The 27,453-nt window shown below is 55.1% G+C and overlaps 2 protein-coding genes across 2 annotated transcripts; one reads left to right on the forward strand and one right to left on the reverse strand.

Annotated features, from left to right (window-relative positions):
* Window positions 1-45: 45 nt before the first annotated feature.
* Window positions 46-1,349, forward strand: Mien1 (migration and invasion enhancer 1). Its single transcript, XM_028889501.2, has 4 exons — window positions 46-193; window positions 306-403; window positions 738-814; window positions 899-1,349. The coding sequence occupies exons 1-4, from the start codon at window positions 105-107 to the stop codon at window positions 980-982; spliced, it is 348 nt and encodes a 115-aa protein (XP_028745334.1). The 5' UTR covers window positions 46-104; the 3' UTR covers window positions 983-1,349.
* A 480-nt stretch (window positions 1,350-1,829) lies between these two features.
* Window positions 1,830-26,026, reverse strand: Erbb2 (erb-b2 receptor tyrosine kinase 2). Its single transcript, XM_028889502.2, has 27 exons — window positions 25,778-26,026; window positions 19,205-19,356; window positions 18,276-18,489; window positions 16,978-17,112; window positions 16,609-16,677; window positions 16,323-16,438; window positions 16,041-16,182; window positions 14,380-14,499; window positions 13,996-14,122; window positions 12,490-12,563; window positions 12,277-12,367; window positions 11,903-12,102; window positions 11,373-11,505; window positions 11,200-11,290; window positions 10,409-10,569; window positions 7,367-7,414; window positions 5,897-6,035; window positions 5,689-5,811; window positions 5,410-5,508; window positions 4,996-5,181; window positions 4,710-4,865; window positions 4,515-4,590; window positions 4,132-4,278; window positions 3,651-3,748; window positions 3,275-3,463; window positions 2,794-3,046; window positions 1,830-2,660 (listed from the first exon to the last, which is right to left on the reverse strand). The coding sequence occupies exons 1-27, from the start codon at window positions 25,848-25,850 to the stop codon at window positions 2,305-2,307; spliced, it is 3,768 nt and encodes a 1,255-aa protein (XP_028745335.1). The 5' UTR covers window positions 25,851-26,026; the 3' UTR covers window positions 1,830-2,304.
* Window positions 26,027-27,453: the final 1,427 nt, after the last annotated feature.

Genomic DNA, 27,453 nt, shown 5'->3' on the forward strand with positions numbered 1-27,453 from the left:
GACTGCAGGGGGCGCCCACACGCGATGAGCGGCCCGCCACGCCCCTCACGTGACCCAGGCCTGACGTCACACCCGGAAGCAGCCCTGCAGCGGAGCGGGCCGCAATGAGTGGGGAGCCAGGACAAGTGTCCGTAGTGCCCCCTCCCGGGGAGGTAGAAGCAGGCAGTGGAGTCCACATCGTGGTGGAGTACTGGTGAGCCACTCGGGCTGAAAAGGAGCCCTGTGTTCGCCCGCAAGACGGGGGTGGGCCCACGGGAGGCCCCACCCCCCGGAACCCCAGCTCACCCCACGTCTCTTCTCCCCAGTGAACCCTGCGGCTTCGAGGCGACCTACCTGGAGCTGGCGAGCGCCGTGAAGGAGGAGTATCCGGGCATCGAGATTGAGTCGCGACACGGGGGGACAGGTGAGGTCCGCAGAGCACCTGCTGAGTCAGTCTGTGTTATAAACCCCAGCTCTCCTACCTTCTAGAGCGGACACTGGCTGCTGTATATAACCCCCCTAGCAGTGTCTGGCACATAGTGAAAATGCCTGGGGTGGGTTTGGAGGGAAGGAGCCCTTAATGGCGTGATGGGGGGGGGGGGGTTCTTGGGCTGAAATGGCTTAAGGATCTAAAAACCGGGTCACACGTGGTGTAGGCGGAGACCATGAACAGCCCTGCTTTACAGTCTCTGGAGTGCCGAGGACCTCCCTGGACTTCTGCCCGTTCTTGGCTCATTCTTGCGTTTATTTCATACCAGGGGCCTTTGAGATTGAGATCAATGGACAGCTGGTGTTCTCCAAGCTGGAGAATGGGGGTTTTCCTTATGAGAAAGACGTGAGTATCTGCAGCATTGAGAGGATGGCTGAGCCACACCCTCCTCTCCTATGCGTGACACCGGCCCACGTCTCTGTCCCCTAGCTTATCGAGGCCATCCGAAGAGCCAGCAACGGAGAGCCTTTAGAAAAGATCACCAATAGCCGGCCTCCCTGCGTCATCCTGTGACGACACGGTTCTTGGAAGCGTGGTTCTGGGGTTCAAACCTTTGTTTCCTTGTGGTTCCGCTAGGAACTCCCTCTGCTTTTTTGCCCCTCACTTATCTCCATGTAGCTAACACCCTGACCTCCACTCTGCCCCTTTGGGCACAAAGAGGGACTAGACATTTCTATGGTCTTGGAGGCAGAAAAGAGATGTTCTCTGTGGATATTTCCACTACCACCTCACAGCCCTTTCCCAGGATCGGTGCCCTCTGCAGCTCGGCCCTCTCCCCAGCTTGGCAATTCCTGTCTGGTGCCACAGTTGCTGTAACTTATTTCCCCCGAGTCCTGGGCAATGTCAGCTATTGGCAATAAAGAGCTATTGGCGTTCCAAATCTTTGTGCCAACTGGTGTGTGTTTATGTCCAGCCTGCGGGGAGCATGGAGGACAGTCCGGCCCTGTTAACACCTCCTGGGGTTGGTCATTTCTGGACAGATGCACGTCTCTAAGGCAAGGAAACTGAGTCACACAGACAGCCCCTTCCCCAACTCCACTTTCCCCCTTGGAGGAGAGGAACTCATTCTGGCAGTGGCCTTCGAATGAGCGCATCCAGGGGAGAATGATCCTGTCACCAAAGGGTCCTCAGAAAGGAATCCTAATTCCCCAATCCCCCAACCCCAAACCAAAGCACCTCAAACTTTTGGAAGCTCTCTACCCACTCACTCCAGGGAGAACTGTGTGTCAAGTGTGCAGGAAGGCCTAGCCCAGAACCCCTCCCAGACCGAGGCTGGGGCCCGACTGCTCTACAAATCTCATTGCAAATGGAGAAAGACAGACACCACCACTCCCTAACTTCTATAGAACGGCCACTCTCCCACAGTGTCCTTATTTCATCTTTTAAAAAACGAAAGTAAAAACAGAACAAAATACACTCTGTACAAGGATTGGTCTGGCTGCACCTCGTGGGATGCACAAGTCTCAGACCTAGTGGCTTGTCCTGTTCCCAGGATATTCCCTGGGGGCCTCTTCCCTTCTAGGCTGAGCTTCCCTCAGTCCTTAGAACCAAGAGAGGCAGGCCATGGCTGTGCTATCCACGGGACCCTCCAGACTGTCAGGGCAGAGTCTGGAATCCAGAGGCTGTCCAGTGGGCCACCTCTTCCAGCCAGGCGGCCCCTCTCAACCACTCAGGATTCAAGCAGCAAGGAAGGGTCCCGAAGAGTGGGTTCCCGGCATAGCAGACTGCCCTGGATGGAACGTGGCCAGAGGATCTCTCCCTGCTTTGTGGTGATGGAGACCACAGCCAGGCCTCCCTCACTCTGAAGGCAGAATAGGACCTCTGCAGACATGGCCTCATACTGGCACATCCAGGCCCAAGTACTCCGGGTTCTCTGCTGTGGGGGTCCCTTCAAAGGCACTTGGTGGAGACCCCCGCTCTGGAGGGTTCTGGTCCCAGTAATAGAGGTTGTCAAAGGCTGGGCAAAAGGCAGGAGAGGGGTGAGGCTGAGAGGCAGTGCCCCCTCTGGGTACTAAGTATTCAGGGTTCTCCACGGCACCCCCAAAGGCAAAGACGTCTTTGACAACCCCGTTCTTCCCAGGGGAGAGAGTCTTGGGTCTTTCTAGCGTAGCACCAGCAGGCCGGACAGGAGGCAGAGGACCCTCCGAGGTCAAGGGAGGTTGAGGTCGAACCTCTGGCTGGTTCACATATTCTGCGGGGGGAGAAGAGGAGCTGTTAAGGAACCAAGGAACCAAGATGTCCCTGCCCCGTGGCTGCCCCTCAGCGGGTGTGGCCCGAGGGTGCCAGCTCCCCTCTCCCCAGTCTCTCAGGCCTGGATTCCATACCGGGCTGGGGGCTGCAGGCCACAGGCGCGACATAACCATCGGTCTCAGCGGGCAGGGGTAACGTGGGGACCTCGCTGTACCGCTGTAGAGGGCTGAGGTCATGTGGAGAGATGTTCTGTAACCCTTTGTTGACCCCCGCTCCCAGTTCGCCATCAAACACATCGGAGCCAGCCCCTTCTGAGGGAGCCAGCGGAGACCTGGGGGGCTCTTCTTCTGAGGGCTCCAGGGCCAGCGTCAGCTCGCCACCTCCACTCTGGGGTAAGAGAGAGGGTCACGATGGAAGTTACTCAAAGGTCTGGGGGGGGGACCTTGGCAGGGAATGACAGGGTCCTGGGAAAAAAGACAGGTCACCTTGGAGTCACAATGGGGAGAATGGCGTCCCAAGGGTTGGAAAGCAGTAATGGTAATGGAATCTTAAGGCCATGTGAGTGTGTGGGAGAGAAGGGACCCTGACAGCTTCTGTTCTATGATGGCCACTGACCCTGGTAGACGAGCTGCGGTGTCTACGGTGGGCCGTACTCCCAGTGCCCGGGGCAGGATCTGGACAGAAGAATCCCTGCTGGGGGACCAGATACTCTTCGGCATCCACCAGGTCCCCCATGTCATCATCCTCCAGCAGTGAACGGTAGAAGGTGCTGTCCAAGGGGCTGGATGGGCCCAAGTCCTCATTCTAGGGAGGAAGGAAACATAAGTGACAGCCCTTCCCCCAGCTTAGTGTCTAGGTCCCCAGAGGGTTCACCAAGCTTGGACTAGAGGTGGGGACTTGGGGACTTGGCATCCAGGGGTCCCTTCCCTTTCCCGGTCTTCGCAGGAGGGAGGGTACTGTTGGGTGGGGATGGGGTGGGAAGGCCCAGTACCTGGATGACCACAAAGCGCTGGGGGTCCCTTGCCATGCGGGAGAATTCTGATACCAACTCCCGGAATCTCGGGCGACATTCAGAATCTATCATCCAACCTAAGGCAGGAGAGAGCTCAGCATCCTTGTCCCAGGACCAGGCTGAGGAACAGCTAGCTACCTGGCCCCTTCCTGCTCCCTGTGAGTCTGGCCTCGACAACCCTGGCTCAGCCCGCAGTCCTCACATGGTGGAAAAGCACAGGTGGATCCGGGGATCTTGAGCCAGAACCCTGGAGTACTTCTACCTTCCTCCTCTCAACAGCTGTCCGCTTGAGCAGCTAGGCCTTCTACTGCGAGTGGGATGAAGCACCTTCTGAGGCTCCTTCAAGGACACCTGAGCCCATTCACATCTCACTCTTCCTCCCCCCCGGCGTGTAAGGACCCACACATAGGTCAGACCGCCCTTCCTCCACACCTGAGGTTCAGCCCCGCCCACCACGCACATTTGACCATAATCATGTAGACATCGATAGTGCAGATTGGAGGCTGAGGCAAGCGCTCTCCTTTCTCCAGCAAGTCAGGGATCTCCCGGGCTGGGATCCCATCGTAAGGTTTGGCCCCAAAAGTCATCAGTTCCCACACAGTCACACCTAGGACAGACAGGCATCGGGAGTGAGGGAAACGGGAAGCTGAGGTGTACCAAGGGAGAGGCTTTGCCAAAAGGAAGGATCTACTGGGTCTCCTCACTCCCCAGGTGGCACAGACCCCCACAGGGTGGACATCAACAGTCCTCCTCCTCCCCTCCATCTCCACCCTCATTCTTCTGCCTGTATCCCACCCTGCCATGGCTACTCAGCCAGCCCTCCCTATCACCACCTCCACACACCATAGCTCCACACGTCACTCTGATGGGTGAACCGCCGTCTAAGAATGGATTCCAATGCCATCCACTTGATGGGTACCTGGGAATGCAGAGCAAAAAGTCCTGAATGGATGTGGTAGGGAGGTGACCCTTCTCAGAGTTCTCCCAATGGTCAGAGACCATCCCACCCCAGCCCACCCCAGCTATCCTTCCTCCAACCTTGCCCCCATCTGCATGGTACTCTGTCTCATCAATGTCCAGCAGCCGAGCCAGCCCGAAGTCTGTAATCTTGACATGGTTGGGACTCTTGACCAGCACATTCCGGGCAGCCAGGTCCCTATGCACAAGCCGCACTTCCTCGAGGTAGCTCATCCCCTGAAAAATCAGTGTGGAACCTGAGTCTGGATCTCACTTCACTGACACTGCCCATCCCATCCTGGCCCCACATGAAGACAGGGATTTGCACCCAAAGGACCCGCAGATTCAGAAGGCCCCAAGAACACACCTTGGCAATCTGAACACACCAGTTGAGCAGGTCCTGGGAGCCCAGGCGACCTCGGTGTTCTCGGACATGGTCCAGAAGGCAGCCATAGGGCATAAGCTGCGTCACCAGCTGCACTGTGGATGTCAGGCAGATGCCCAGGAGGCGGGACACATATGGAGAACCCACACCAGCCATCACATACGCTTCCTGCAGGCAAGGGTACACTGAGGGAGACAGGAAACCGCCTACTCCCACCCACCATACTCCCCTCCTGGAGACCCTCCCCCATCCCTGCAGGGCCTGTAGACCAGGAAGATTAAGAGTCAAGGTTTACGGGGCTCCATCTCAAACCCTACAGAAGAGAAAGCAGCCCCGATCTGCAGCTAGGGGGCTTCTCACAAGTCCCAAGGGAGAGGGTGCAGGGGCGGGGCTTACATCTAGGATTTCTTTGTTAGCTTTTGGGGATGTGTTCTCCCTCAACACCTTGATGGCCACTGGGATTTTCACGTTCTCCCCATCTGGGATCCAGATGCCCTGAGCAGAAAGAAAAGGATTTGAATCAGGCCTGTGGCCCAGACCCAGCTGGTCCCCAAGAAGCCACTGAGGAGTAGCCTCCCCCGCCCTCCAGCTTGGCCCATTTCTCTCTTGACCACGCCCCTCCAGACACAGCCCCCCCCCCAGGTCCAGCCATGCCAGAACCTGGCCCCTCCTGACCTTGTAGACGGTGCCGAAAGCTCCCGATCCAAGCACCTTCACCTTCCTTAGCTCGGTCTCTTTTAGGATCCGCATCTGAGCCTGGTTGGGCATGGCTCCACTAGGCGTCAGTGGCTCCACTAGCTGGAGTGAGAGGGTGTCAGGGTTAGTGCCAAGCAAGCTGCAGTTGGTGGGGGTGGGGGGCTAGGAGGCCCTCACCCCACCTCACCTCGGTTTCCTGCAGCAGCCTCCGCATTGTGTACTTCCGGATCTTCTGTCGCCTTCTCTTGATTAGGATCCCGACAACCACCCCTATGACCAGGAACAACAGGATGCCCACCACAGTCGCGATGATGGATGTCGCCGGGCTGAAAACAGAGCCCAGAGTCAGAGATCAGGACTGGAGAGACCCTATGAAGGGACAGGAATGTGCCTTGGCTCAAAAACATCATGGGAAGTTGGGCAAGGTGGTGCACACCTTTAATCCCAGCACTCGGGAGGCAGAGGCAGGCAGATCTCTGTGAGTTTAAGGCCAGCCTGGTCTACAGAGCGAGATCCAGGACAGCCAAGACTATACAGAGAAACAAACATACAAACAAACAAAAACCACAACAACAACTTCATGGGAAAAAAAAAATACAACAGAGACCTTGTTGATCTGCACTGTGCCCACTCCAGGGATTCTGCCACACTTGAAATGGAGTCCAGGAACGTGCACCCAAGACTCTCGGGTACTAGTCAAAGCTTTCTCCAAGGAGCCATGGTTTCCCATTCCTTGCAGTTGTTGCACCTAAGATACCCATTACCAGGACGCCTATTTCTCCATGATATCATCTTTTTATGATTCAGCTCATCTTAGGGCACACAGGGACCCTCGATAGTCATCAGACCTTTTATTTGCTGATTCTCTTATTTTTGTGACTATGTAGTTCAGGCCGGCTTTGCACTTATATGCACGTGCCTCAGTCTTCCAAGTGCTGGGGTTAGAGGTGTATGCCACCAGGCCCCGCCAGAAAACAGTCTTGTCGTCCTTGCTCCCTTCTACCCCATCTCACTCTGCACAAGGTCTGCCATATAGCAAACATTTCATCAATGTCTGCTTCAGGGACAAACAGCAGCTCTTTGGAGCATACCCCAGCTACCCCAGCTTGCTCTTCTCCTTTCCAACGCTCCGCTCTGACAATCTACGGCCCAGTGGTCAAGAACTCTACCCTCCAGATCTGGCCCTCACTGCCTCAACTTTCACCCCTCTGCACTTTATGGTTCACAGCACACACCCTAGAGATAGATCTCTTAGCTACTCTAGACTTGCCTGATCCTCGACCTAAGTGCAAAGGATGCACAGCGCCCCCTTCTGGGAGCCTCCACCTGCCCAGCTCGAATACACAGAGGCTCGGCATGCTACCTCAGTACTCTGCTTAGTTTATCCCCAGTTCTAGGAGCTTGAACCTGGCCTGTGTCCCTAGAGAAATATCCCCAGGGAGGCTCTTGGTACACTGACCACATTCCCAGCATCCCTTACCCCACAGCATCCTGAGCAGGTCCTCATCCACTTGTTAAAATACAAGTCAACAGAAGAATAGGGTAAGGAGGGAAGCATGTGTATGCGGCATGTAGGGAAATCCCTCTCTGCATTACTGACCACCCAGGGCCAATGAAGGAGTCGGGGTAACGGGGTACCTCTGTGGCTCAGGCCTACCTGGCTCTCTGTTCTGCTGGGCAGCCTCGTTCATCCAGATCCACACAGCTGTAGAAGAGAGAGTGCCACCATCAACCCTGGGAACAGCCTCTTGGGGCAGGTGTGGCAGGATTACTATCCCCATTGTGACAAGCAGAAACTGGGCTCCAGGTCACCAATTTGCTCTGTGCCAGCCCACAGGAAGATTCTTTCTTCAGTGTGGGAGCCTACCTCCCCTACATTCCTGTAACTTCCTGTGCTGGGCGGGAAGGGGGCCACTACCAAGGCTGAAAAATCAGCTATTTCCTCCATGAAAGAGGCTCAGGGTATATGGACGGCCCAGGAGAGGAGAGTTTGGCAAGACCTATTAAACACCATGGGGCTGGGCTGTAGCTTAGTGAGGGAGGGTCTACAAGGTCCTGGCATCTATCTCCACCAACCAAGCGATAAAACATCAACAGTTCTGCCCCAACAATTGGCACTGCCATGCCAACACCAGGTCACAAGAAGGCATGCACACAGATGCCCCTTTGTATGTGGAGCTGAATGGTAATGAACTGTTAAAAAAAAAAAAAAAAAAAAAAAGGCAAGCAAGAGCAATATCCCTCAAACAGGGCTGGTGCTGAGTGGCTACGAACTGAGAAGTTTGTAGAGGGCAGACCGAGATGTGCTTACAAAAAAGGATGCAGAAAGTGGGTGAGAGGCAAGGCACAGACTATGTAAAGAAGAACTATAATACATTAAGAAATGAGGGCAGGGCAGAGGACTGGAGAGATGGCTCAGCGGTTGAGAGCACTGGCCACACTTCCAGAGGAACCAGGTTCAATTCCCAGCACCCATAACTGTCTATAACTCTAGTTCCAGGGGATCCGATGCCCTCACAAAGACATACATGCAGGCAAAACCACAATGCATATGAAATAAAAATAAATAAATCATAAAAAAAAAAAAAGCTAAAAAAAAGAAAAAAAAACGAGGGCAGGCTGGGTGGTGGCAGCACACGCCTTTAATCCCAGCACTCGGGAGGCAGAGGCAGGCGGATCTCTGTGAGTTCCAGGTCAGCCTGGTCTACAGAGCAAGTTCCAGGACAGCCAGGGCTACAACAGAGAAACCCTGTCTCAAAAACAAACAACAACAAAAACAACCTTAAATAAATAAATGAATGAATGAATAAGTAAACAAACAAAACAAATAAATAAATGAAGGCAGGAGTGGTGATCTTCCAGAGGACCTGGGTTTGATTCCCAGCACCTACATGGTGCCTCGAAATACTCTGTAATTCAAGTTCGAAGGAATCTGACTACCTCTTCTGGCGTCCACAGGCACCAGGCACACACATAGTGTGCACAGCTACAAACAGACAAAAACCACCTGCACTGGCTCTTATGGCACCTTGACGTAAGCTCTAGTCATTTGGGAAGAGGGAACCTCAACTGAAAAATACTCCCACCAGACTGGCCTGTGGGCAAGCCTGTGGTTTGTGCTCTTGACTGATGGTTGACATGGGCGGGCACAGCTCACTGTGGGCAGTGTCTTTCGGGCTGGTGGTCCAGTGTGCTGTAAGAAGACAGGCTGAGCAAGCCATGAGGAGCAAGCTAGGAAGCAGAATTCCTCCATGGCCTCTGCATCAATTCCTACCTCCAGACTCCTGTCTGGAGTTCCTGCCCTGACTTCCATGGATGATGGACTGTGACGTCGATGTGTAAGTTAAATAAACTCCCCCCCCCACCGCCCCCGCAGGTTACTTTTGACCATGGTATTTATCACAGCAGTAGAAACCCTAACTAAAACACATCATTACACATAAATAGCATAGTTTTAAAGAAAAAAGAAGAGAGGGTCACATGGCGATGGTTGGCAAGATGGCTCAGCAGGGAAGGAAGGGCATTGACAACCACGCCTGATGACTGTGTTCAGTCCCTGGGACCCACGTGGCAGAGGAGAGAAGCGACTCCCAGAGGCTGTCTCCGACTTCCATATGCCTGTCATGCGCACGCATGCTGCCAAGCACACACACACACACACACACACACACACACACACACACACACACAAATGTAGTTAGAATAAATGTTCACAATAACACATTAAGATTGTAAATTACCATGTGAGATATAAAACCATGCTGCTGGCAGTTCTACTGTGACTGACTTGGCCTGTTTCCCCTGGTGACTTAACTGAACTCATCAGGCTTTTGAGCAAGTGCCTCTGCCCACTGAACCATCTTGCCAACCCCTAATGTGTTATTTTTTTAATTTTCTATAGCTGTGTGTGTCTGAGTATACGTGTGCACCTGCAGAGGCCAGAAAAAAGCCCGAGAGCTCCTGAGGCTAGAGTGAACAGAAATCACGAGTCTCCTGGTGAATTCCAGTCCTCTGAAAGAGCAGCAAGTGCTCTCCACCTCCGAAGCACCTCTCCAGCCCCTAATGGGTTATTTTTTATTTTATTCATGTGTATGTGTCTGAGTGTGTGTGTGGGGGGGTGGATGTATGTATGTGTGGGTGTCTGGGTATGAGTGTGTGTGCATATGTGTGCATGTATGTGTGTGTGTGGGGGGAGTTTGTGTATGCTGGGGGAGGGGTACCTGTAGACGCCAGAAAAAGGTACCAGATCTCCTGAAGCTAGTTAACAGGCAACATGAGTCTCCTGATTCGGGTGCTAGGAACCAAGTTCAAGCCTCTGAAAGAGCAGCAAGTGTTCTTAACCACCGAACCACCTCTCCAGCCCCTAATGGGTTATTTTTGTAATTAGAAAAGAAATGCAAAAATTACATCTTAGCCAGGCCGTGGTGGCACACATCTTTAATCCCAGCACTTGGGAGGCAGAGAGGAGGCAGTCATCTCTGTGAGTTCAAGGCCAGCCTGGTCTACAAAGCGAGTGCCAGGACAGCCAGAACTGTTTCACAGAGAAACCCTGTCTCAAAAAACCAAAATGAATAAATAAATAAAATTTACATCTCGATGTGAATGACGGTGGACCTTATCCCCTTCTCCCAGTAAGAGCTCCAGGGAGGCTCCTATCACGAAAGCCCTCCTTTCTACAGGAAAAAGCCCCTCCACTCACGAGTGGGTGCAGTTGATGGGGCACGGCTGGCATACGCCCTCCTCATCCGGGTACTTCCAGATGGGTATGTAGGAGAGGTCTGGTTTCGCACCACTGGGACAGCGAGCCACACAGAAGGGTGAGTCCTTGTAGTGGGCACAGGCCATACACTGATCAGCCTCCTGCACAGAGGGGAAAGGGTTTGCGGGGAGTTAGGACAGCCATCCCTGAAGCAGAAGGGTCAGGCCCCGTGTCCCTGACCAATGAGCCACACTGCCTTCCCCCGTCACCGAGGTAAACATCCCGGCTCCTTACAAGGAAACGGAGGCACCCAGAGACGGACGTGCGTTCTCTAAGGCGTGACAAGCGACAACTATTATGTACAAAGTTTTCTCCGTGCTTGGGCACGGTGCCAAGTCCTATTTAATTGCATTCTCACCACACCCCAACCAGGTAGGAACTCTTACAACATCCTCCTATTATGGAAGTGAAAACCGAGGTTGGAAACAGGGCCCAGATTTGGCTCTCAGCACAGCCACAGCCAAGGACACAGGCCTTCTTCCCGGGACTGTTTGCGGGGGGGACTCCAGCGTCACCAGCAGGAAGGGGTAGCTCGGGGTCCATCCACAGCACAATGTGGGCGGGCCCCCATCCCAGCCTCCCCGACCTTCCCCCCTCCGGCTGTCCCGGTCTAAGCTGAGCCTTCTCTGGGAACAGTCTACCTGGCAGCAACCTGCCAGTCCCTTGGTACCCTTTGCCCCGCCCCCGCCCCGCCTCCTCCGCCCCCCCCCCCCCCCCCCCCGGCCCCTCACCGATCCAAAGCAGGTCTCTGTGCTGTTTTGAGGCTGACACTCAGGGTGGCATGGCAGACAGTGCTTGCCACTCACGTACTCCCTAGGGAGCCTGCGAGAGAGGTGGCCATAGTAAGGGGTCTGGGAGGTGTCCCCTGTGCCCCTCAAGCCACCCACTCCTCTGCCACTCATACCCCTTCCGTACTCGGCACTCCTCCACGCACTCCTGGCCCCGAAGGAACTGGCTGCAGTTGACACACTGGGTGGGCCCTGGCCCCCAGCAGTGCCCATGGGCACACAGTGAATAGCAGGCCGAGCCCTCAAGACCTGCAGCGAGGAGAAAGGCGGCAGACAGAGGTGTTAGGAGAGGCTCGGGTCTACGCCGAAAGGCTACGAGCATGGCTCTGGGATGGAGGCTAGGACATTCAGGGAGAGGAAGAAGCCTGCGGGTTCAAGAAACAGGGAAGGGATGGGTGTTTGGACAGCATGGAAGGACCCGGCTGGATGCCATGCCGCAAGGCCAAGCTCTGATGGGCAGTTCGGGAGGCAGAGGCAGGCGGATCTCTGTGAGTTTGAGGCCAGCCTGGTCTACAGAGCGAGAGCCTGTCTCAAAACAACAACGAAGGGCTAACCCAGGAGGTTTGCAGGGCCAGAGGCCATGGATGCTTCTGGGTACTGGCCCGCGCCCGCGCCCGAACACGCAGAGCTAGGCTTCCTGTCTTACCACATTCCTCCTCTGGCCGGTTCCCACTGTGGAGCAGGGCCTGGTGGGGGTTCCGGAAGAGCTGGTCCCAAGGTACAGTGTGTACAAAGCAGAGGTGGGTGTTGCGGTGAATGAGTGCCAGGCCGCTGCCCAGCTCCCGCAGAGAGCGCAGCCCCAGCCAGCGGATTCCCAGGCCTTGCAGCGTCAGGGAGTAGGCACCACTGCAGAAATGCGGTTTCCAGTTACAAGAAGATTCCTGCTCCAGGCCCATTCCCGGGCAGCAAAGGGACACTTTCACCCTCCTCCTGCCTCAGCACACCCGGCACGCTCACGAAGAAGCCACTGTGGTGTCACTGGGGAGCAGGCTCATGCCTGCTCCCTCCCCTCACACTTACTCGTGGAGAATTCGTCCCCGAATGACTTGAAGGTTCTGGAAGACACTGAGGTCATGGAGGCTGTCTGGCCATGCTGAAATGTACAGATAACCTGCAGGCAGAGGAGGGGGCTGGGTATGCAGAAAGGTCCAGCACTCCTGCCCCACCCCCCGCCTCCCCGTACCACCCCCCCCCTCTGCCCCTTAGAGCGGAGCACAGAAAGACAGAGCCCACCTGTGATCTCCTCCAGGGTTTCAAACACTTGAAGCTGCTCAGGCTTCAGGGGGGCAATGCCGGAGGCAGCGTTCCTGGAAGGATCAGAGAGAGCAGTCAGCAGAGCAGGAGGATGGAGATCAGGAGCTCCAGAAGGCCTTGACACACCACTCCACCCTCGCTGAGGCCATCAAGCCAGTCTGCTTCCATCCTGAGATTCACAGCCTAGGGTCCGAGTCTGGCAGAGCAACATTTGTGCCTTTGATCTGGAGTCTCATTTGCAGAAGTGTGACCGATTGACAGAGACACTGACTTCAGCTGCCAGGGGCATAAACAAGCTGAACTGTTTGTAGGAGAGGAATCTGAAAATGACCCAGGTAGCCACGGGCGAGCAGGGGTGCTGCTACACTAAGCCCTGCCCTCGGCAGGCTCTAAAATACAAACGCAGAGAGCGCTCGGTACCTGTCAAGCCCTGTTCAAAGAGTGTCCCAAATATTAACTCTTCCAGACTTTATAACCACCTCGAGGGTAGAGCTACGATGATTCTCATTTTACACACGAGGAAACTGAGGCATAGAAAAGAGAAGGCAATGAAGCCAATCAGTAGGACGCTGCCATACAAGTGTGAGGACCTGAGTTCAATACCCAGAACCCAAGTAAGAAAGTCCTATGTGATGGTGAGCTTGCAACCCCAACACTAGGAGGTAAAGACAATTCCTAGGACACCCTGGCCAGTCAGCCTAGCCTGTTTTGGTGAGTTCCAGGCCAGTAAGGGGACCTATTTTGAAAAACAAGGTGGATTTTTTTCACACTTGAGGCTGCCCTTCAGACACACACACACACACACACACACACGGGTGACGGGGGACGAGTAGGTTTCAGACCCCAGTCTGGACTGCCTGTCTTGGTTGCCTCCTGTTCTGTAGCTGTTCTAAGAATGAGGCAGCTTGGGCGTTGAAAAGATGACTCAACATTTAAAAGCCCTGGCTGCTCTCCCAGAGGACCCGGGTTCAATTCCCAGCACCCACATGGCAGCTCTATGTCTAGAACTGTCTATAACTCCAGTTCCGGGGCTTCTGACACCTTCACACAGACATACATGCAGGCAAAACACCAATGCATATAAAATAAAAATAAAAGAGGCAACTCAATAAAAACCGCCATGAGCAACTCCCCAAAGCAAGGGTACATGGCAGTTTCAATAAACCAGCCCCCAGCCGACACTCTCCCTCTGTCCACCAACACACAGAAGGCCTAGAGAAACACACAGAACTTTGAACCATTTTCCCTCCGGGATGGGAGACTGGACTTCATCTGGATGGTTTGATCACCACACACGTCCATGGTCTAAAGCTATTTACAAAAGCAACTTTCAACTCCACGTCCCCGGCTCCCTCCGGCCTCCCACCTGCCTCCTGTGGCTTCTTGGTCTCCCACCTGGGGATTCCTCAGCGACACTTCTGCCACCCCTGGGTCTTCAGGACCGTGTCTTCCCTAACACCCCCTCAGGCCACCGTGTGCCCTTACCCATCAAAGCTCTCTGGCAAAAATGCCAGGCTCCCGAAGATCTTCTTGCAGCCGGCGAACTCCTGGATGTTGGCACTGGTGATGGCCCTGGCCGCTCGCAGGTGCTCCATGCCCAGACCATAGCACACTGGAGGAAAGGGTGACCAAAGGAGCCATCTCAGCACCGCACGGGATACCGGAGACCTGTCCGCCGTCCCCTCCTCAGGTGACGGGTCTCTTCCCTACGCTGGCAAGACACACTCAGGAGACTGATTTGGAGGGGGCAGGGTAGGCAGAGACGGTAAGAGAGAAGCGGCGGAGCCCCGGGGGTCTCAGCAGTAGCAGGGTGGGCCAGGCTGGGCAGGCAGGCAGGGACGGCAGCTGGTCATGGCGTGGGGTGGGTACCTCGGGCACAGGGCTTGCTGCATTTCTCACACCGTTGTGTTCCATCCTCAGCCGTCACCTCTTGGTTATTCAGGGGACAGACCAGAGTGCAGGACCCCACTTCCGTAGATAGGTAGTTGTCTGCACAGGTGGGGAAAGCAAATCTATGTCCCCTAGCCTCCCAGCCCACCCTGAGCAAGGCCGCCATGCCCAGGTCTAAGAGGAACACTACCAACCAGGCTCCTCTCTGTGCAACTGACTCAGGGCAATCATTTACTCCTCACAACACTCCTATTCCAACAGCATTCTTATTTGCATTTTGCAAAAAGGGAAATCAAAGCATGGAGTATGCAAATCATTCCCGTCATTGTGCTACTAAGTAACAAAGCCAGAATTTTTTTTTTTTTCCAAGGCGTGGTCACATGTAACCCCAACTGGCCTCAAACTCGCTATGTCGCTGAGGATGGCCTGGACTCCTGATCCCACCACCTCTACCTTCCAAGTGTTAGGGTGACAGGCTTGTGCCACCGTGTCCACCGAGGACTTGAACCCAACAATCTGGCTCCCCGCCTTGTCCTCTCACCCTGACCAGCACCTAAAGGCCCCACTCCACCTCCCATGAGAGGAAGGAAAGAGGGTCCCCAGGCCCAAGCCCAGTCCCTAAGCATCCATCAGTGCTTAGGGTCACTGTCACACAGAACCCTCCTCCTCTACGCAGACTGTAGAGTAAGACATGCATTTAAAAAGAGTATTTAGTACAGACTGGGCATTGTTCTAAACGAGTCACAATTATTAATTCATTCAGACATTATATACGTATTAGGACGGGACAATTACTGCCCCTACTATCCTGGTGGGGAAACTGAGGCACAGCAAGGGGAACGCTGTTAAGATTATTAAATGATAGGGGGCAGGTTTCAAATCCTGCACTTTAGCTCCCAAGTCTGGGCTCTTTTGCTGCCGCCTGCTACGTGTCTGTTAAACAGAAGGAGGCAAAAGCCCAGGAGTGGGCAGACGCTTGTCACCCAGCACTTGGCAGGGGCAAGGCGGGAGGACCAGAAACTCAGTGTCATTCTTGGCCACCTAATGAATTCCAGGTAAAGCCAGCCTGAGCGACATGAGATCCTGATTTTAAGAGGGGTAGAGGTGGGAGCCAGGCGTGGAGGCGCACACCTTTAAATCCCAGCACTTGGGAGGCACAGACGGGATTCTCTCTGTGAGTCCGAGGCCAGCCTGGTTTAGACAGCAAGTTCCAGGACAGCCAGGACGACACAGATAGAACCCGTCTAGAACAAAACAAAGCAAAAAAGAGAAGGCAAGGCCTAGAGAGAGGGCTCAGCAGTTAAGAAACTGGCTGCTTTTGCAGAAGACCCAGGTTCCGTTCTCAGCGCCCACGTGGTGGCTCACAACCACCAGGTCCAGAGGATCTGATTCCTTCTTCAGGCCTCCACGGGCAACGCATGCACACGGCGCACAGACATGCATGCAGGCAAAACACTCACGCACATAAAATAAAAATAAATAAAACATTTTCTAAGAGGAACAATGAGGCGGTGGCTGGACTCGAGAGTCACGACCAGCCCTCCCATGGGCACGGAACACTCACAACACGCTCCCATTTCTGCAAGCCAGCCTCCCTTAGCCAAGGCGTTATTAACGATGCCCCTCTACCCGGCACTCACAGGGGCAGGTGGTCACACAGCTGGCACCGAAGGTGTAACGACCCTCAGGGTTGGGCATGGACTCGAAGGTGTCTGTGTTGTAGGTGACGAGGGCTGGGCAGTGCAGCTCACAGATGCCACTGTGGTTGAAGTGAAGGCAGGCCTGGCAGAGACAGGCCGCTGGTGGTCACTGGGATGCTGCAGCCTGGTGTGCCCACGGCAGCAGGGCAGGGCCGGGAGAGACGCCCACCCCTTGCTTCCTGGAGGGTTGGCCCAAGGGGCACAGGAGCGAGCGGCACATACCAGGCAGTCGGAATGCTTGGGGCCCGTGCAGCCTGCGGCACACTGCTCGTGGCAGCAGTCAGTGGGCAGCTGGCCCTTGCATCGGGCACAGCCGCTGGTGCAGATGGTACCCGTCACTGGGGATGAGAGGACGGGGGGAGGGTCCAGTGGGGTCTGGGCCCCAGACCCTCCGTAGCATAGCATGACGTTCTGGGAGACATCTTATCCCAAATCGGTCCTCCCCACACTCCCAGCTGTCCCCCTGCCCCAGCCCCACCTCCAGACACCAGGTCTCCCTCAGACTCACAGATCTGACAGTCCTCGGGACTCTCACCCCAGCAGTGATTGTCTTTACAGGCTGGGGCGCAGGGTGGGCCTAAGGAGGGAAGCAAAGGAGACAGTGAGGGAGGGAGGGAGGGAGGGAGGGAGGGAGGGAGGGAGGGAGGGAGGCGGTGAGTGGTATATTAGTGACAGGAACATGTCAGCTGAGCCCAAGGGCAGAAGGGCAGTAAGTGGGGGACCCACAAGGGAAAGAGCACTGGACAGGTGGAGGTCGTGCCTCCAGGCAGGGAGACAGAGCATCAGGACAGGAAAGGGGAGTGGGTAGGGTGGGTGGCTGAGATGGGCTGTATGTTGGCAGTCTGGGTCAGGTGGGCTGTCACGGCACATGGCTTACAGTCCCGGGAGCGGCTGGTGTCTACATCTACAGGAGCCAGCTGATTACTCTTGCGGAAGACGTCCTTCCACAAAACTGTGTCCTGGTAGCAGAGCTGAGGGTTCCCTTGGATCAAAACTCCTCCCTTCAGGATCTCTGTGGGGAAGGCAACATAGTGAGCTCCCTCCAGGCCTCCCTGGGGCCTCCTACCTTCCCCGTGAGCAGCCACACACAGGAGTAACCCAGGACTAGGAAGAGGGGACCGGGTCGGGGATGTTCACATGGATGGGAAGTTCCCCGGCTGCCTTTTCCCTCACCCTGTGCACACTGTGTGGGGGTAAACAGAGAGGCTCTGAGGCAGGGGTATAGTTCAGTGGCAGAGCAAACACTCAGCATGCACCAGAACCAGGAAAAAGTCCCTAAAGTCTGACACCCCACGTTACCACAGGCTGGCTGTGTAACCTTGACAAGCCACTGACCCTCTGCATGCCTCGATTCTCATCTGCAGAGTGAGAATAACACTGAAGAAGGCTGGAGGCAGCATGCCTGTGATCCCAGCACTAGGGGAGCTGAGGCAGGAGGACTACTTCGGGGTCAAGTTCAGCCTGGGCGGGCTATGTAGTGAGATCATGGATCAGAACAACCAGACCAGAAAACCAAAATAAGCACAACAAAAACAAAGAAACAGGTCTGGAGAGATGGCTCAATGGTTAAGAGCACTGACTGCTCTTCCAGAGGACCCGGGTTCAATTCCCAGCACCCACATGGCAGCTCACAACTGTTTGTAACTCCAGTTCCAGGGGACCCGACGCTCATGGCAAAACACCAATGCACATAAAATAAAAATAATTTTTAAAAAAACTTAAAAACAAAAACACTTGACGGATTAGTAGCAGGACTTACAGGATTGTAGCATGACGGAAATGGGATCCAGCATGCAAAGCACCCGGGACCCTGGTTGGGACACCGTCAGGTCAGGGCTGCCACATGCAGTTCCACGGGTTGTTAACTGCAGACTTTGACATGACAAAGATGGAGGGAAAAAAAAAACCCAGCCTGATCCCTAATGATTAAATCATGAATTTGATGCCAGTTGCAACTTCCTGAAGAGGAGGGGATCAAACCTGGGGCCTTGCACATGCTGACCAAGCGCTCTGCCACTGAGCCACCACGCGGCCCTCTTTTTCTGATCTTCATAGGGTTTCAGGGAGAGGGAGGCTCGGCTGGCCTGCACGCAACCAGACCATACTTCTAGCCCTCACCGAGCCCCTCCGGAGCCAGAAGGGCCCAGGAGAAGCTTGGAATGGTGGCAGAGATACCTGTGAGACTCCGAAGCTGCAGCTCCCGCAGCCCTTCTGGGGTTCTGCCTGGGGCGGCGGTGGCATTATCCAAAGGATCTCGGTTGTTTAGCACAGCCAGAGCATACTTGTCCTCAAAGAGCTGGGTCCCTCTCACGATGCGCAATCTCTGCAGTGGGAGGTGCCTCACCTGGTTATGAGCGATGAGCATGTATCCCTGAACTTCCTGGATGTCCTGGCGGGAAGGGGAAGGGATGGAGGGTGAATGAAGCATGTCTGGGCTTGAGAAGCGCCAGCACCTCACAAGGCCTGAGGGTAACCCAGGGTTGGGGCTATGTCCTGCGAGGCCCCCTGGCCACTGAGCAATCCTGCTCCCTCATGCCCAAGATGGAGCCCTAGGCTGCTCCGCACCTGGCCTCACCAGATTCTGGTCTGGTTGATCAGGACTGATAAGAAAGAGTACAGGCGCACTCTGGCAGCTGTAAGCCCGTGCCCCACCCTCTGCCCATCTCAGCTTCATCTCTGAAAGGTAGGGCCTGCGTAAGATGGCGTCTGTGATTTAACAGACGGTGTCTGTCCTGTGCAGCCCCCTCCAGGGCCTGGAGAAACAATCCAGGAGGCTGGGCTCCTCTCCCTCCTACGTATAACCTTCCCTCAGACCTTTTCTCTGGCATTCTTCACAATGGTGGGCCAGGATCTCTGCCAGTCTGGTATATAAATAGAGAAACTGAGGCCTGGAGAAGTTAAAGGTCGAGACCACATTCACCTGGAATTTATACCCCTAAAGGAACAGTGACGGGGACAGCTGGACCAGTGCCCGCAGAGGGAGTCAACTGGGTTTCACATGGTTATCAAAGGCATTCCTGGTTGAGGAACCAGGGTAACAGAGGGAAGAGGACCTTCTTCCTCACACACGGCTAGTCAGGGGGCTCAGCAGGACCAGGTCTCACCTGCAGGAATGAGAGGCTGGCATTGGCAGGCAGGTAGGTAAGCTCCAGGTTACCCTGAACCACTTGACAGCCCTGGTAGAGGTGGCGGAGCATGTCCAGGTGGGTCTCGGGACTGGCAGGGAAGCGTAACTTCATGTCTGTGCCGGTGCACACTGGTGGAAGGGAGGCCGTGGGTCAGGACGCAGCTCATGACCTTCTCCGATCTAGCCACCTCCTCCACACTCACTCCCTGGAGTCATGTCATCTCAGACAGGGGGAATGCATGGCTGTCAGCCTTCCCTCCCACGCCTCTGCATCCACAGGGTCTAGGGCAGAAGAATGCCCTCGTGTTTGGGGGAAAGGCCCCCTTGTCGCCGGGCCACCTTGAGCATCCAGGGGGGCCCCAATGTGTCAGCCCTTTAGGGCTTACCACCCATACAGGGTTTCAGCAGGGGAAGAAAGCCTCCCTTTGTCCCAGAACTGAGGGTGAAAAATCCCCAGAGAGAGGCGATGATGAATCAGACCCCTCTGGGTACCCCCATCTGTCTCCCAGGCAAACCAACTCAGGGCATTCTCCTCCTGCCATTCTAACACCCACATGTCAACTTCCCCCGCTCGGGACAACTGCTCCACAGTACTACCCAAAACATGGGCAAGGAGGGTTGACTGGAGTCACATAAGGGGAGTCCGGGGCCTGGTCACCATTGCAGAGCTCCCTGGAACACACCCACGGGGAGAAGAAAAGCCTAGGACACCAGCTAGGGGACTTGGCTGCAGATCCCGACCAGGGTGAGGCGCACTCTGCGGGTTCCTACGCTGGCTCTCTCACCCTCACCACCTCCTGGGGCAAGACTCCAGAAGCAGCTGGCAGAAGCCATGCCACGAAACTCCTGCCACCAGGGCACCACGTCAGCTCTGTGTACCTGCCCGGTGCCAGCTACCAGCCAAAGGGGTCCCCAGATGCACTACCATCCCCTTGCCAACCTGACCCTCGGGCTGGTTTTCTGGAGACCAGATAGTCCCACTAAGTCCCCCAATAGGAGAAGCTGCCCCCCCCAGCTAGGGGGCTCCAGGTAGCAGCTGGCACCAAGCCTACCATACCAGCAAGAAAGAGATTAAAGTGTCCAGTTGAACTTGTTTTTCTGCTCGGGTGAGAAGATGAATCACCTGTGCATCTTGCCCAGGAGGTTGGGGGGAAGGCGGTGGAGGTGTTGCCCTCACATACACAGGCCCACGGGTGCCTGAGCTGCTGAGAATCCCCATTGGTTACTGCTCCACCTTTCAGTGACTGTGTGCAGATTCAAGAGACCAGCAGCTCTGGGATCAGTCTTCAGGAGCCCTGCTGTACCAGCTAAGCGGAGCCTAAAGCCAGCTCCTAGTTAGCTTCCCGCCTCTGGATCTGGGGAGGGCTTAGGGGCAAGTTCCTGAGCTCCCAGGCTGCCTTCAATGGCCTCAAGCTGATGATGGCCTTCTAGGAACACTGACAGAGGTCTCTTCTCGCCCCTCTGGGCAGATAGGGAAGGAAGCAAGAAGTGAGGAGGAAAAGGAACAGAAATAGAACCCAAAGGCTCATCTCCTCAATGGAGGGGAGACAACCAGGCCTACCCACCCTATACCGCACCCTCTCACATCCTACCCTCCCTCTTCTTTCTCACAACCCCCAAGTCTCCCAAAAGAAACAGGAGCAAGGGGTGGCAGCCAGGCCCAAAATAACGCGCTGCGGCCAGGACCTCCCCCAGTATCACGGCCTCAGCTGCTTATATGCACAGCTGTCCCTAGGCCCCAGAGCCCAGGTCCAGCCTAGCTGCGGCCAGGGATGGCAGAGATGGAGTAGGGGCCCACCCCCTGTGGCAGCCCAGCAAAAGGAAAACAACAATAGCAATCGCCATGGTAACCGAGCTGAGTACCTACTGTATACTTCGAAGGCTGAGGCTACTGCCTCTGTTTTACTCAGAAGGAAACTGATCCTTCCCAGATCAGAAAACAGGTTCAGGGGTAAATCATTACAGAGCATGCACAAGGCTCGAGTTCCAATGCCAGCACCACAACACCAGAAAAACAAACAAAACAAACCAAAACAACAGCGAAAAACAGCAAGAGAACAAGAGAAGCGGGGTATGAATCCAGGTCTGCCTCAGACCCCCTTTTCCCTCCACTAAACCTCAGCGCACACACAAATAACCATGCCACACACCCCCAAAAGCATAAAAACACACTAATTCTCCAGTGTGACCAATAAACACCCTGGCGCAGGCAGGGAGGGTGGCTGGGCCGGGCAGAAGGTCAGAAAGAGTAGCAGCCACACCCCACTGGCCGGTTTGTTTATCTGATTTGTGGTCGGTTTGAGTAAGAGTCTTAAAGTGTTTGCAGACAGGTGGGAAAATTGGTACCCTGAGACCTCCTCCTCCAGGGGAGCGGGGAGCTGCCAGCTGATCCCCCCCCACACACACACACCACGCTGACATACAGCCAGGAAAGCCTCTGGATCCTTTCCAAGTCTCTGCCTCCCTCCCACACCCCCCTCTTTACCAGGCTTACCCCATCAGCTGACCACGGTCCCCATAACCATCCTGTCCCATGAATTTCAGGGTGGGGCAAAAAGACTCTAATTCTACACAGGGATGCTCTCTGCCTCCAAAACAGGTGCCCCTTCCCAAGTCCCATCTTCCAACTCTTGCAGACAAAAGCAGTATGAAGCAAGACCCACCCCAGAGCAAGGCCAGGCAGGGCTCATAGTGAGTGTTGGACAAGCATCTACTGACTGAATGAATGAAGGAGTGTGGGAATGCCACCTAGTCGAGAGCCTCCGAACTGAAAATGACAAGTATCCACCCCTCAGCTCAGAGCTGACCACGGCCCCTCGGGTCCTTCCTGCTGAACACTGGTAACCAAGGTTTAGCCCCAGCTTGGGGCTTCTCATCCGGGGTCTGGTCTCCCACTGGTCCTCCTTCCTTCCTCAGCAGTGTTGAGCATAGAACCCAGGACCTCCTGCATGCTGGGCCCCCAGCTGCTCGCTTACTCACAGGATGAAAGCCAACACTGCCTTCGGTCTTCATAAACACTGCCAGGAAACTACCTACATCCCCAAAGCTCCTCAAGCAGGCCAGAGGCCAGCACTCACTCAAGTGACACCAGGACTCTCTTGCCACACACACCTGCTCTATGACTCTGGTGTCAGAGCAGAGCCTGGGCTCAGGTTCTTTTGTCCAGAACCCTAGCTCAGCTACTCTTGGGCCACTGGGAGCATATATATGCTCAGCCCTCCAGGGCAGAAGCGAAATCAAATTCTAATCTCTAAAGCCAACAGTGACTGTGACTTCGCTGGCCCCTCGGTGAATATTTTCTGACCTCAACAACTCTTACTCCCTTCAGGGGGCCCTAAGAGTTAAAGAGGAGGAAGGGAGACACACGCAGTCTGCAAACATAAGCAAGCTTTGTAAACAGACCCGCAGCAACCCAAACATCGGTTTTAACGACTCCCCCACTATCACGGTTGAGAATACAGGTCCACTGCAGAGCCTCTGCCTGACTGGTGGTGGCCTAGCACATAACAGAACGGTCACTCCAGGAGACCAGAGGAGCTCTGCACCGGTTGGGGACAGGAAAGGGGTCCTTCCTGCCCATTCATTTACCCAAGCGCAAGCACACCCTCCCTGGGCCCTCCTCTGCCTTCCAGCCCAGCTTCCACGAGCTCCTCATGTGTCCACTTTATCTGCCTACATTCCCATGGGCCTGTGTGTCCCAGTGGTCTCTGCACTTTCCTGCCCTCCATCCCTGGCACTGCTGAGGGCCCAAGGGGAAAAGCCAGCATGGGCTGGACAGGAAAGAAGGGATCTCCGCCCCCATCTTGGGGTCCCTTCTTCAGCATGGGTCAGGGGCCAGGAAGGCCATATTGAGGAACAGCCTAGTACTTCTTCCCTGGGTGACTGCTGGGCTGCCCCAAGGCTTTCTAACCCATTCCCAGCCGATGACTAAAACTCTGATCACTCTTAATGCCCCTGGTAAGTCTCTTCATTTCTCTGAGGTTTGCTTTTTTCATCTGTACACCCACTTCACAGGACAGTGCAGAGAGAGAACAAAGCCACCTACGAAAGAGAATCCTCCGTATAGGAAACACACAGCACAAGTTTTTAAACCGTGAGAGAGAGAGGTATACAGCAGGAGCTGGGTAATTACAGATCAGAAAGAGAGAGAGAGAGAGAGAGAGAGAGAGAGAGAGAGAGAGAGAGAGAGAGAGAGAGAAAGTCTTTCCATTTGGCTTTGAAAGGAAATATATATATATATATATATTTCTTTCTTTTTCTTGTTAGGGTTTATTTTATTTGATGTGTATGAGCCTGCCCTTATGTGTACACTACACACATGCCTGGTACCTGTGGAGGTCAAAATTAGGCATCAGGTCTCCTAGAACTAGAGTTATGAGGCTGTGAGCTACCATGTGGGTGCAGGGAATGGAGCCCATGTCCTCTGCAAGAGGAATCTATTACTCCCCTATAGCAAAAGGAGGGAGGGGTTTGGACAGAACCACACCAGAATTGAGATGTGAATGTGCCCTGCAAGGTTAGGAACGTGTTCACTGCATGTCACAAAACCTAGAGCCCCGAGGATCCCAGCAACACCTTGACCCTCTGGGCCTTCCCCAGATCTCCTTGCCCTACACACCTGCCCTATGCCAGTTCTGGGGTGTAATCTGGAGCGAAGTGCAGCTGGATGGTGCTCTGTCTTTCTAACCATTCCTGGCCAGACAAACTGTCTTGTCCCTCTGCACCCAGCACCTGGAGGGCTGAGACTCAGCAGCACCCCCACCCCATCTGGAGAACTGACCCCTCAGGTCCCCCACACTACAGCACAAGGCCTCTCCTGGCCAACTCCACTCCCAGACTCAGGGGAGGGGCCTGGCCTCACTTTTCTCAACAGAAAGTCCAAAGGAAGGATGCCCTCCTGAGAAACTGAAAGGAGACCTCATCCTCAGCAAGGCAAGGGGCATCTCCCACTGTTTACAGCAGATTATAGCCTAGTACCTTGAGGGAGTTCCTGGAGAGGGCAGAGTTCATCTTCTGTCCCCAAGTCAGCAGAGATATTGCTGTTTGGCAACAAAACGCCCCACGCACAAACGTACAACCATCATAAACTCCCCAGACATACAGGGGTACCCCACAGAAAGCATAGCAGTGTACTGATGAGGACTCTGGGGGACACACAGATAATACCCCCTAGGGTCCCTGGTCTCTGGAGAACATCTACTGCTCCCAGAAACTGCTTTCTGTGTCTTCCCTACAGCCTACTGACTCAGGGAGCAGGACCCCTACTGTCCTAGGTAGCCACATACTATGATTTCCAATATGTGGCTGGGAGTCACACTGCCTGGGGTCCACCACTTATCCGATGGTTTCTCCAGCCCATGTTTTCACCCTGGGACAAGGCTACTAGCATTTCTACTGTGGAGTTGTTCTTAGTACCGAAGAAGGAATGCATGCGAACCACCACCCACGGAGCCTGGCACAGCAGACCCACACGGAGTGTATATCAGCTTTTACGCTTATGGTAGAAATGGACATATGGGGTAGTATACACACTGCCCGGTCACCCTCCCAGCCCCCAACACGAAGACAGAGGCAAGAGAACAACCCAGCTCTCTGTCTACCCCTAGCTGACCTTACTTCCCGATGCCTTCCCCTCAAATGCCCAGGAACCCTTCCCACTTTACTAAAGGAAAGCCGGTAAACACAATGACCACCCCTCAAGATCCGAGCTTTCCCCGAGTCCTAAAGCACACACTACTTAAGCTGGCTCTAAGAAAACTTGTTCAAAACAAAACCGTGGGGTGTGCAGCCCCGTGGTAGAGCGATTGCCTAGCACGCCCGAGATCGGGGTATGCGGGTGCGGTAGGGGGTGTTCCATCCCCAGCATGGGGGGGGGGGAGAGAGAGAAAGAAAAAGAAGAGGAAAAACTTGTTCAAAACAAATGGCTACACCCCACCCCCGTGCCCCCAAACCCCAGACACCATCGAGAAGCAACTCAACCGCGGACCCGCCACTCGGTCCTCCCGGCTCAACAGGACCGGCTACTTTCCCCACCGCCCCCTCCACCGCGACCCCGCAGGAAGCTGGAGTAACTTACTAAACCAAAAGGGCCGGAGGGGGTGGGGAGGGGGAGGGGCAGGGCAGAGGGGACCCCGAAGGCATCTTGCCCAGTCCAGTCCGGAGGCGGAGGCTGCCAACTGGAAGAGCTTTGAGAAAGCGTGAGGGGGCTCGGAAGGGGGGAAACACGCGCACGCACGCACAGCGCTCCACACACCCTCCGGAGGAAAACTTTCTGGCCGGCTTCAGAGAACTTTCCCGAGGAGTTCCCGGAGCCTCCCTGAGCTCGGGAAGCTCCGTTGTGGCCATCGGAGGCCGGTCCCGACCTCCAGTGTGGTCTTCCGAGTGACTGCCCCATCCCCAGCTGCTCTGATCCTCTCCGGGCCGCGGCGCCGGCAGCCGGGATCGCCCCATCGCCCCGGACCGCCCGGTTGTAGAGCTCACGGCGTCCCGGGGTCCCAGCCGCCCGTGGGCGCAGCCGCAGCGGCCCGCGCCCTCCCCATGCCAGACCCACCTTGGGTGCCCGCGGCTCCGGGGGGCAGGAGGGCGAGGAGGAGCCCCCAGCGACACCAGGCCGCCAGCTCCATGGTGTTCACTGCGGCTCCGGCCCCATGGCTCAGGCTGGACCAGGCAGCGAGCGCGGGGCGCGGCGAGGGCAGGCACAGGCGCGGCGCCGGAAGGGGCCGCCGGGGAAGGGGCGCTCCTGGGCTCTGGGTCCCCAGCGGCGGGCAATCTCAGCTCCACAACTTCACGCCGCACTTCCTCGAGCAGCCCTCCTCCTCCTCCACCTCCTCCGCCGCCCGTGATTGGGAGCCGCGCGCTCCCGGCTCGCCCCCCCACCCCTCCAACTGCATTCCAGCAAGGCTGGGAGTGGCTGCTCTCAGCTTCGCTTTCTCCCTCCCGGCGCAGGCCTGGGTGCGTCGCGCCCTGCGCCCCGACGCCTGGCTAGCCGGCTGCAGTTCTCACCCATTTCCTAAAAGCAGAGCATCCCTTTAACCCTCTTTGCAGTCTCGGGTTTTATCTTGAACGTTCCTGGGACGTTTGCATCTGCCTCCATCACACTCTTAATATCCAATACTGAGTCTGCGGGACACATCCTCAGGTAAAAAACGACAGTCTGGGAAGAGGATGTGTTATGTCTAACTGGTGACTTCCAGGAAGCTCTGGGATGTCCGTTCGATCCTTTTGGGTATCTCCAGCCTGATCTCAGATAGGGTTCCACAGAACTAGGAGGAGACAGTCAACATCGAGAGACCCGTTCGTCCTTGGAAGAACAGCTTCTCCTGCTACCTTTTTATTTTTTTTCTTTTTTAAGGCCTATTTTTATTTAAAACTATGCATGTTGGGGGGGGGGGCAGAGGTGCAGGGGATCATATAAGTGCAGTTGTCCACAGAGGTCAGAAGAGGGCGTGGGAATCCCCTGAAGCTGGAGTTCCAGGCAGTTGTGTGCGGCCGCATTGGTGCTGGGAACTGAACTTGAGTCCTCTGCACGAGTAGCTCATGCTCTCAACTGCTGAGCCATCTCTCCAGCCCCATCCCTGTTTCTTTGCGTTCACCCAGTACATAGTTCGTTCAGTGTCTCCTCTGTCCCTGCCCCTTTCACCTGCCAGTTTACCCCTGAAGTACCTAGACACCAGTCCTGAGGCCTGGTGACAGTTAGGAAGGGGATAGAAAGGTGCATACCTTTTGCTGGAAATTCCAAGAACACCCTGCAGGAGACATGTTTACACTAACAAATTACCCCTTGTTTATCTGAAATTCAAACTGAACATACAATTACTTTTTATTTGCTAAATCTGGTGATGTTAGTTGGAATGTTCCAGTCAAGAACACACCTGTGATGGCCAAGAGGCATCTGATGGGAGTGAGAAATGAAGGACAGTGGCCTCTCGTAATCTGGTGTCATCGCTGAATACAGTTCCAGGCAGGCACTTCCACACTAGGGCCCGGGAACATGGGACTCTGGGATTGAGATGTTGTGAGTTCAGATCTTCACTTGATCACACACTAGCTGTGTGACCTTGGGCAAGTGACTAACCATCTCTGGGTCTTGGCTTACAAATCTGTAAGATCTAGCATACTGAGCTAAGGGCTAAGAGAGAACATTCTAGAAGCACTCAGCAGTGTGGTGCACAACACATAATAACTGCAAAGCACACAGTCCCAGGTTTAGCAGTGCTGGGGCAGATT

This window comes from Peromyscus leucopus, chromosome 8b (assembly GCF_004664715.2).
Source record: "Peromyscus leucopus breed LL Stock chromosome 8b, UCI_PerLeu_2.1, whole genome shotgun sequence".
In the NCBI taxonomy this organism is placed as follows: Eukaryota; Metazoa; Chordata; class Mammalia; order Rodentia; family Cricetidae; genus Peromyscus; species Peromyscus leucopus.